The 10,403-nt window shown below is 45.9% G+C and overlaps 1 protein-coding gene across 1 annotated transcript in view; it reads left to right on the top strand.

The window, feature by feature from the left end:
* Positions 1-10,403, top strand: part of Nisch (nischarin) — a 34,813-nt gene that overhangs the window by 479 nt on the left and 23,931 nt on the right. The window contains exons 2-4 of the mRNA XM_010643191.2: positions 6-16; positions 1,818-1,901; positions 2,607-2,789. Coding sequence (XP_010641493.1) covers positions 6-16; positions 1,818-1,901; positions 2,607-2,789 — 278 coding nt within the window. The remainder of the gene's footprint in view (positions 1-5; positions 17-1,817; positions 1,902-2,606; positions 2,790-10,403) is intronic.

The raw sequence follows: 10,403 nt of genomic DNA, 5'->3' as shown, positions 1-10,403 counted from the left end.
CGTAGACACGTACACGGTGTGCAGGGGGCGCGGTACCTGAAGCGGGGTGGAGGCCGGAACCCAGAGTCCCAGTTAGCGGGTCGGGGAGGGATCTGGGCCCGGCCAGCCGGAGTTGCTGGTAGCGGGGTCTGTGATTGCGAAGACCCGGGCCCTGGGTGCGAGGCTGGGGGCGGGCGAGGACCCCGCAGGTCAGGGAGGAGGGTTCTGGGGCGGGGCTCGGGAGGGTGGGAAAGGAGATTTGGTTGGGAGGAATCCGGGTAAAGGAGGCCTGAGCTGGGGGAAGTCTAGGTGAGGCAGAGACCTAGATCCTCCTTCCCTTGCGAGGGACGCGGGCCTGAGAGAACTTGATAGGGGATCCAGGAGGAAGGGCACTGGGAAGGGGGGCTCTCGAGGATGGGATGGGAGAGGAATCAAGATCCCACAAGTCGTGAAGGAGGCAGCATTCTGATGGGGGTCTGGGATCACGGTCGGGATCTGCTGTGCCAAATGAGGGAGGAATCTAGGGGGATTCGTGGCTTTCATGGGGTAGCAAGTCACCCCCACAACTCCTAGGCTGTGGAGGCGAGAAAAGACGGAAAAGGGCTGTATTTCCAGGCTACGGTGATGTTGAGGCCCTCGGGTCTGGGTGGGGTTGGATACCAGGCCTCTGGGGGGTGTTGCCTGGTAAAACCTGCTCTGGGGTGGGGGTTCATTGCACCCCCCCAGTCTCCTGTCCTTTGTTCCAATAGGGTAGGTGGGGAGCCTTTTCTCCGTGTCTGCCCCACCCCCTTGACCCTCTTCCTAACCCTTTTTCTCGAGGTCCTTTCCCTTGGCTCTCTTTCTTCTGGGGGCAGGGAGAGGGAGCTGCCCAGATGGAAGAGAGGCTGGGGGCGGATCCTAGAGCAACAGGCCGGCCCTAGAGAAATGGCTGCTCCTCAGAGCCGAGGCTTTTAGCTGTTGACTGTTTCCTCCTCCCCCTTCCCTGCTGCAGAGAGGAACGCAAAACTAAGATCAGGGGCTGCCATCGGCTGGAGGGACACCTCCAAAAAGCTCTAACTGCCCCCACCCCGTGTACGGAGGGAAGGGAGTGATCCAGGCTGATCCTACCATCATTTGTCCCTGGGTGCGCCAGGCGGATGTTACCAACACACCTATCTACTGTCGGGTGTCAGTTCCTGCACAAAGCATTTGGCATGTATTGCCTTACTTGATCCTGAAACCTCCCAGATTTTAAATGCAGAAATTGAGGCTCAGAGAGACCTTGGGCTCCTAATCACTTACATAAGTTACAGCCAGGAAATGGCAGAGTAGGTTTTGAACCCCGGTCTTTTTTAACTATTAGATTATATTGCCTCCTATTAGGGCTGATTGCCCACCACTGTCTGTTGTTGGTACTTTTTTTTTGTTCAGCAGCAGAAGTCCCAGCTATCATCCAGGTGAAAGGTCTAAAAAGAGGTACATGAGAGAAGCTGGTCTTGCCTGACCTGCCCTGCTCTCAGCCTTAGAAGGGCAGCCCTACCTACCGCTCAAGTTGGGTTTTAAATTAGCTAGAAGCAGGAGGTAAAACCTAAGGGGGTGCCTTATTGTGGTAAAGTCACCTTTTCCACTTCACAGGCTTTTCCCATGTGCCTTCCAGACCTAGTGCTAGGGTTTTAGAGGAGGATTGGGGGCCTGCTGCTGAGCAGGGGTCAGATACAGAGACTGATGGGTAAGGACACCTGCCTTTGGCCATGGGGAAGGAAATCCGAATACTCTGAATACCCTATTGTTATGGGGGCGGGACTTCGGCTTGCTGGCTGTCTCCCCTTTCCACAAAGAATGTCATTTTCTCCTTTTAGGTTTATATCATCCAGGTTACTGATGGCAGCCATGAGTGGACAGTCAAGCACCGATACAGTGACTTCCATGACCTGCATGAAAAGGTAACTCTTGGCTCTGGGAGCCTGTGACTTAGGGCTTGGGGGCTTTGGGGCCAAGTTCCCATTGTGCCACACGTTTTAGGACAAAAGCAACTTCTGTGTTCAGTTTATTGTAATGAACCAGTTTATTAAAAAAGAACTGGTAGCTCCTAGGAGTTTAATCCCAGTTTGAGGTTGTCTGCAAGAAGCATATTTGAATTTTTATTTTCATATTTGAACTTTGATTTCCAGATCTAGTTTGTATATGAGACAGTTTCTCAGGGAGAGGACATGTTTGAACTTGTTCTACCTAATGTAGCTGTTCCAGAGCCTACTCTTCAATATCTGGCCATGAGTCCATTTCTTCCTTTGCTTTCAGAGAGAGCTGCCTTTCTCTGGGTCATTGGTAGTGAAAGTATTTTAAAGACACTCTCACTGCCTTGATTGGTTTTCATTTTGGTTTGGAAGGATGGCAGCTTTTTAGCACTCAAAGCGTTGCTTTTCTCAAGGTCTCCAAAGTCTCCAGATGAAATTCCTCATATGGTATTGCATCAGTATTTCAAATACTAATTGGATTTGAAGAAGCCTTCCCAGGTACACTAGTAGGGTCACTAATCCTGGTACTGCCGTGGAAGATATAGCAAGTATCTGCCATCAGCTTCTTGCCTTAGTTTTACTAAGCACAGAGCTTCTTGTTCTGTGGTTGATAATGCTCGTATTTTCTTACAGCTTGTTGCAGAGAAAAAGATTGATAAAAATCTACTTCCACCCAAAAAGATAATCGGGAAAAACTCAAGAAGCTTGGTGGAAAAGAGGGAGAAGGACCTGGAGGTTTACCTCCAGACTCTCCTGGCTGCCTTCCCTGGTGTGGCCCCCAGAGTGCTGGCCCACTTCTTGCATTTTCACTTCTATGTAAGTTCTTAGGGTTCTCTCCTTTTCCTGCACACCCACAACCACTAGAAGTAGAAGCAGCAAACCAGTGTAGACCTCAGCTTTGAGGAGAGGTGGTTTGGAGTTTGACCCCAAGGCTAGAAGATAAAGGAACATCACCCTGGTTAAGGTGCATATTCATTGGCAGATTTTCTTTAAATTAGACTGACTAGGCATTGAGAGGGTTTCCTCCACTACTGGACACTTTGTTCAGCTCCATTTCAATCCACATGGGTGAGGATGGATTACAGACAGCTGGCACCTGGGCTGTACTATGATTTTGCTGCTGGCTCACAGCTTGAGACTAACTAAGGGATGGGATGATATCTTGGGGCCTGTCATCAGGGTTTGCACTGCTAAGTACTGAGGCTGGTGGTAGATAACCTTCCTATGATGAGAGAGTACATCTTAGAGCAGGTCTCCCCTCCCTTCTGGGTAGGAGCAGTCATGGGCCGCAGGTGACAGAATAAGTTGTGAGAAATCAAGAGCATTTTAGCCAGGTGTGGCAGCACACACCCATAATCCTAGTGAGGCTGAGGCAGGAAGCAGGAAGATTGTAAGTTCAAGGCCAGCATGGGCAATTTAGTGAAACTGTCTCAAAACAAAAAGATGGAAAAAAATTTTTTGGCAATTTGAAACCAAAACATTAAAAGCAGCTGGCAGTTTCACTTCTGAGAATTTATTCCAAGGAAGAATCCAGCAGCTGCAAAAAGGATATATGAACAAAGGTAGTCATGCCAGGGTTTGCAGCAAGATCCTGAGGACAATCCAAAAGTCTACTGAGAAGAGGTTAAAGAAAAAAAGAGTGCAGCCATGCAATTGGCTGTTACGTTGTGAAAATGTTGGCATCGCTGTGCATTTATTGACATGGGAAAATAAATAAAGAAAATGAATAGGTCATGAAACAATTCATCGACAAGGGTTCTGTTTGGTTTTTTGTTTGTTTGTTTTGTTTTGTTTTGTTTTGTTTTGGATTTTTTGAGACAGGGACTCACTATGTAGTTCAGACTGACCTGGAACTCACTATGTAGCCCAGGCTGGTCTCAAACTCACAAAGATTCTCCTGCCTCAGCCTCCTGAGTGCTGGGATTACAGGCGTGCGCCACCACACCCAGCTAGGGTTCTGATTTTATAAGAAAAAAATATGAATATATTTAGGAAAATTCATTAAAATGCTAGAAGCAGTTTTCTCTGGGCAGTAGATTTTCAGATAACTTGCATGTAATTATCCCCCGCCCCGTAAAGATAGGAATGAGCCCCCTCCCCTTTCAGTCTTGCCTCATAGGAAGGGGACATGTAAGTCACAATTATAAAGGTTCGGCCATATTTAAAATTTAGCTTTCTTGGGCCGGGGATTTAGCTCAGCGGTCAGTGGCCTGCCTCACAAGCACAAAGACCCGAGTTCAATCCCCGGTACCAAAAAAGAAAAAAATTTTTTTAGCTTTCTTGGGCTGAGGATTTAATGCAATGGTTCCACTGCGTGCCTCACAAGCACAAGGTCTTTATTCAATCCCTGGTGCCAAAAACTAAAAAATAAGATAAAATAAAAAAGCTTTCTGTTATTGCAGAGTAAGACAGCTGAGCCTTTCTTGGAGCACAAAATAAAGTCTAGAGTTGGGATTTGGTGATGATGCTAGCCTTAGGTTACCAAGCTAAGAGGCGCCATATGGAAAAATTGTGGCATTGTAGTTGGGATATGTTGAAGTATTTTGGATTTTTAGTTTATTTCGCATTTTTTGTTTGTTTGTTTGTTTGTTTGAGACAGGGTCTTACTTTGTAGTTCAGGCTGAGCTTGAATTTGCAGCAATCCTCCTGCCTCAGCTTCTCAGTGCTGGGATTAGGGGTGTGCACCACCAGGCCTGGCTGCAAGCTTTTTCTGACATTCTCTTATGTGAGGAAAAGTTTACATTCCTTATATAAGTCTTGCAGATAAACTTTACTGATTACTATTTTAAGAAAACTGTCCATTTAAAAATGAAACATTGGGCCGGGGACCTAGCTCAGTGGTTCCAGTGCCTGCTTTGCAAGTGCAAGGACCCGAGTTTGATTCCCGGTACCAAAAATAAAAATGATACATGATGAGCAGCCCTTTGAAAGTATAATTCTCATTCATTTATTTTTACAGCACTGACGATTGAACCCAGGCCCTTTGTACCTAGCTCCATCCCCGGCCTTTTAAATTTTTTATTTCATTTTTATTACAGTATATTGTTAAAATTGTTCTGTTTTAGTATTAGTTATGGTTAATCTCTTACTATGCCTAGTTTATAGATTAAACTTTACTGTGAGTATATATACACACATATATATGGAAAAACCACAGTGTATGTAGTTTGGCACTGTTCGCAGTTCCAGGCATGTGCTAGAAGTCTTGATGTTTACCTGTCATCAGTTGTTGGGCATTTGGGTTGCTTCCCCTTTGGGGTTATGAGTAATGTACTGTGACCATTTATGTACAGGAGCCCCTCTGTATCCACATCCCAGGCCCCCAGTGTATACTTAACACTAAGGATAGCACCGAGTCTTCCATCTTCTATGTGCTGTGTATTTTCTTTTCTTTTCTTTTCTTTTTTTTTTTTGGTACTGGGGATCGAACTCGGGTCCTTGCGCTTGCAAGGCAGGCCACCGAACCGCTGAGCTAAATCCCCGGCCCTATGCTGTGTATTTTCAATACATACCCAAGTTCATTGCCTTCTCTGTCTTAACTAAGTAATTATACACCATGGTGGTAACTTTTGCAACCTGAGGTGTGATAACAGAATTAGCAGGAATTTATTTATCCTCCTTCACGATTTTACAGATAGAAGATTCATTTTTACTATATATCTCGGCAACTTCAGCCTTTGATTTTTTTTTTTTCTTGTAAAGTGGAAAACTTTCATCTTTTCACTTAAGCAAGCATCCCCATCCCACATCTCCTAGAATAGAAATCTTTCTTTTCAGTGGAATGGAATCTCATAGAGAGTTCCACCCAATCATTTGAGGATAGGACAGTTGTCTTGGAGTCAGGCAGAACTGAATTATTTTTTTCTGGGCCCCAGTCTCTTTTGTGATGTTCTGGGGCTCTTTAGAGGCCTGCAGAAGACCATGCAGTGAATGTATAGGGTAGTGGTGGTGAACGTATGGCACATGTGCCACAGTGGACTGGCTGTTTGTATCATTGAAAGCTCTAAAAGGTTTGCCACCTCTGGGTCTAAGGTTTAGAAGAGATGGGTTTAGGTTCAGGGCTTTCCACCTGCCTGGCAGCCATTAGTAGGCTGTCCTGGTAAGGGAAGACACTCGATCTCTTGAAAGATGCTCTTTTATGTCATTTTCTTTGGTGTGTTATTTTGTTTTTACTTTTTTGAGATAGGTGCTCTCTCTGTAGCTCAGATTTGCTTTGAGCAAGGCCAGGCTGGCCTCAAACTCGAGATCTTCCTGCCTCAACCTCCTGACTGCTGGGATTATGGGCCTGTACCACTATGCCCAGCTTCACGTTCTCATTTTAGAGCCATTTGGCTAGAACAAAGATGTTTGTCAAAATTTGGAGCTATGATGGAATTGTTACCATCTCACTGTTGGCCTTAGCATCTAGTTTATTTTTGTAATTTGTTTTAGTTGCATAAGACTGAGGCTGTGAATGATAACAGGTTTCTTTTCAGCTTGCAGTCTTGGCACTCTCTTAAAGTTTAGGTTTGATTCCCTTAGTGGAGAAGCTGCTTAAAGCTGAGCCTCACAATATGCCTGACTTCAGCTAGCATGCTTCATCACCAAAATAAAGGAGAAATTAGCAAGGATCCCCATCCCTTAGCGTGTGTGTCCAGCCACACTTGGTGATGGCCTTAGAAATATGTAAGTGATTTCCTAGTTAACTCCCCATTGATAAGCACCCTGCCCAAGCACAAGCTAGGCAGAAGAGTCAGGGGCTGGCCAGAGATTTTCAGTGAGCATAGGCATATGTATTTGGTGATGCACTTGGTTGCTGGGTTCTCAGCACAGACATGCTCAGAATGTAAGTCGTAGCCTGATATGTTTATATAAAGCCCAGACTTCTTCCCAACTCAAGGTGTAGCTCAGTGATGGAGCGTTTTCCTAGCATGCACAATGCCCTGGGTTCCATCCCCAGGGCTGAAAAAAAAAAAAAGTAATAAAAATACCTTTACCCAAGGCTGCACACCAACACATAGTGCTGGTAGGCAGTATTGTGGCTGATCAGTAGGTCCGATGGGGCACTTAAGGGATTCAGTGTTTTACAATACTGTATTTTTTTTCCTGTATTACGGTTTGAACCTAGAGTCTCACACATGCTAGGCAGGCACTCTGCCACTGAGCAGCATCCCCAGACCTTTTTAAAGTTTTAGTTTGAGATAGGGTCTCACTCAGTTGCTCAGATTGGGTTTGAACTTACAACCTTCCTACCTCAGCCTCCAGAATAGCTGGGAAGCATCTGTACCATCCCCCAGCTTTGATATAAAATTTTATTGAGGTATAAAGAATATATACTTTTTAAAAATTTAAACCGTCTTGTTATGTAGTTCAGGCTGACCTTGAATTCACAGTGACCCTCCTGCCTCGCCAGTGCTGGAATTACAGATGTGCACCATCATGCCCGGCCTGCAGTATTTTTTTAAATGGGTTTTGACTCAGTCATTTGTGTCAGACGTTTGCATCGCCCAAAACACTTCAAGAACTTTCAGCAACAAAGGCCACAAGGCCCCCTGTCCTCCTGTCCTGGAGAGGTGTGATTCTGCCCAGCTTTGCCCACAGAGCCACAGTTCAACCAGAGCAGGCCAGTGCTCTTGGTTAGCAGCCTGAACATATCTGTGTTCCTGTTTCTGGCACCTTCAGAAGGTGAGGTCAGCCTGGGAAACAGGAAGGAAGGGCAGCAACAGTGGGCATTTCCTGTGCCCCGGAGAGCAGGGAGGGTAATTGTTGCACAGTTTGCTTTTGAAATGCCTCGGAAGTGAAAGCTAGCTCTTTGCTTGTTTGTTCTTTGTTTTTTTGTTTGTTTTTTTGAGACATGCACCTTCAGAAGGTGAGGTCAGCCTGGGAAACAGGAAGGAAGGGCAGCAACAGTGGGCATTTCCTGTGCCCCGGAGAGCAGGGAGGGTAATTGTTGCACAGTTTGCTTTTGAAATGCCTCGGAAGTGAAAGCTAGCTCTTTGCTTGTTTGTTCTTTGTTTTTTTGTTTGTTTTGTTTTGAGACAGGGTCTCACTATGTAGTTGAGACTGACCTGGAACTCACTATGTAGCCCAGGCTGGTCTTGAACTCACAGCGATCCTCCTGCCTCAGTCTCCTGAGTGCTGGGATTACAGGCGTGCGCCACCACACCTGGCGGAAGCTAGCTCTTTGCTTGCACAAGCCCTTGGCCCTCACTGTCTCAGCTCTCTGTGTTTTCTGGAAATTTCGGCCCTGTCTGTCAGTGCCGGCTCTTTCTTCAGGTTCTTTCTGAGCTGACACTCGCTGCTGTGGAACATGAAGATTATTTGTGCTGACAGTGAAGCGGGAAGCCCTGTTCCCATGAGGCCTTTGGGAGCCCTGTGTAGTAACTGCCTGAGAGACCTTGGGGCTGCTGTTGGGGAGTTGAGATGGGCTCAGCAGGTGGGCTGTCCCACGGCATCTCAGAGGCAGGCAGTTTGACTTCAGGGAAAATTTGTAGACAGTTAATTACCAACTCTGTTTACAGAGAGATAAACCACTGATCATTCCATGCTCTTTCTAATCTTGAGGGCTTCACAGATGCCAAGGAAAACATAAATGAATTTAAGAGGTTGTATGATACTGATGTGAAACTTTAGAGTGAGCCTATAACTTCCTCCCTCACTTCTAACTAGAACCCTGTTCCTCTGCTGGTCCTTTTATGTTTGACCCTGCACCCTGCCAGAAAAGACCAAAAAGAAATGCAGCAAATACTTTTATAATCTTAGGATGGAGGAAGAGTCTCTGGAAGTCACACGGGAAAAGAATTATAGATTAAACAATGTAAAAAATAACAAACCTCAATATGTGAAGAAAACCACCTTGAACAAAAGTGAAAAGCAGGCTGAAGGGGAATGTTTGCAGCACATAACCATTAAAGTAGCCATGCTATATAAAAGGTAGGAAGAGAAAGAAAAATAGCCAAAAGAAAAGCAGGTGAGAGTATACCTTATCTCCAGTCACCTTTTGAGCCCCCATAAACGTGTAAATTGCATGTCCTGGTGATGGTGATGTTCCTGGGAGTTCTGGGGATGACTGTGTAGCCTCTGTCTGTTCCTCATTATGAAAGGGCCAGTTGGCTGCCATCTGTCGATGAGTTAAAATCTTACTTGTGGGATTTGGGGATCTGGGGACATGGGCTTTGCAGGGCTCTGCCGACTCCACCGTTACCCACTGCAATTCTGAGCCAACTGGTTGCATACAGAGAGAGGCGCAAGGCTGAGTGCTTGGGTGTAACCCTCACTGTATAAAATTGGAGGGTCACGGCCCCTCCCCACCTGTGTTTACTTGTCTGTGTAACAGGGCTCAAGACAGCAGCTTCCTCCTGCAGGGTGTTGGGAGGAGTCATTGAGCCAGCACCTACCAATGCTCAGGCATTGCCCAGTGTGAGAGAGCCCAGCACATTACTGTCATGTGACTGAAAGCCTGTCCTTGTCTTGCCTCCATCACATCACTAGAAAAGGAAACCCTCCCCGCTCCTTCTAGAGGTTCCGGGGCTGAATGGTCCTATTGTGAAATGGTCTTTTCCAGGGAGAGTTGGCCCTAGGAGGTCCTTCCCAACAAGGTAATGGAGGTCTCTTCCAAAAGAGGTAGAGTTTCTTCTAGCCCTAATGCTAATGCTCACCCTCTTGAGCAGCTGCAGAGCTGGTCTGCTGGCTTTCTGGGCTGTGGTGCACTCAGCCAGTGGCTGGAGGACCTGAGTTACAGTGCTAGTCAGTTTTCCCTTCTTTTGAGATCTTTCAGGTACCTATACTTAGAAATACTTAGTTTCCTTTTCTAAGCTCCTTGCTTTATTATAGGTTTACACCTTGCTTTAGTTTGTTTGCTGTCTAGAGCAGGTGTGTCCAACCTGTGTCCAGGCATGCGTCTTGGACAGCTAATAACGTAGCCCCACAAAATTGTAAATTTAAGGGAGCTGGGCATGGTGCACGCCTATAATCCCAGCACTCAGAAGGCTGAGGCAGGAGGATCATTGTGAGTTCCAGCCTATCCTGAACTACACAGGGAAACCCTGTCTCCAAAAAAAGAGAAACAAAAAATTGTAAAATTGTGATTTTTAGCAATTTTTTTATTATTCAATTGTTTGATGCCGGAGTGGACTGCACAGGTGATGATAGCAGAAAGTTTTGCAGGGGAGGGCGCAGTGCAGTGCAGACTCCAACTACACCCCCCATACACAGGTCAGTTGATTCAAAACCCATGTGTATCAGATGTTCCCTGTGCTCCCAATAATTACCCAGTAGACCTTCACCTACCCACACATGTGCGCCTACAAAGACAGGTCTTTATTGTTATTAAGTAGACATGTAAGCTTTCTTATTTACTTACTAAATTTGGGCCTGTTTTATTTTATAAAACAGATTTTTTTTTTTTTTTTTTTTTCTGTTGTTTTTTTTTCCAGGGATAAATCAGCGCCG

Source organism: Fukomys damarensis, unplaced genomic scaffold (genome assembly GCF_012274545.1).
Source record: "Fukomys damarensis isolate Sample0158 unplaced genomic scaffold, DMR_v1.0_HiC HiC_scaffold_28, whole genome shotgun sequence".
Taxonomy (NCBI): Eukaryota; Metazoa; Chordata; class Mammalia; order Rodentia; family Bathyergidae; genus Fukomys; species Fukomys damarensis.
Note: the sequence above shows the minus strand (reverse complement) of the source record. Positions and strands in the feature narration are given on the sequence as shown.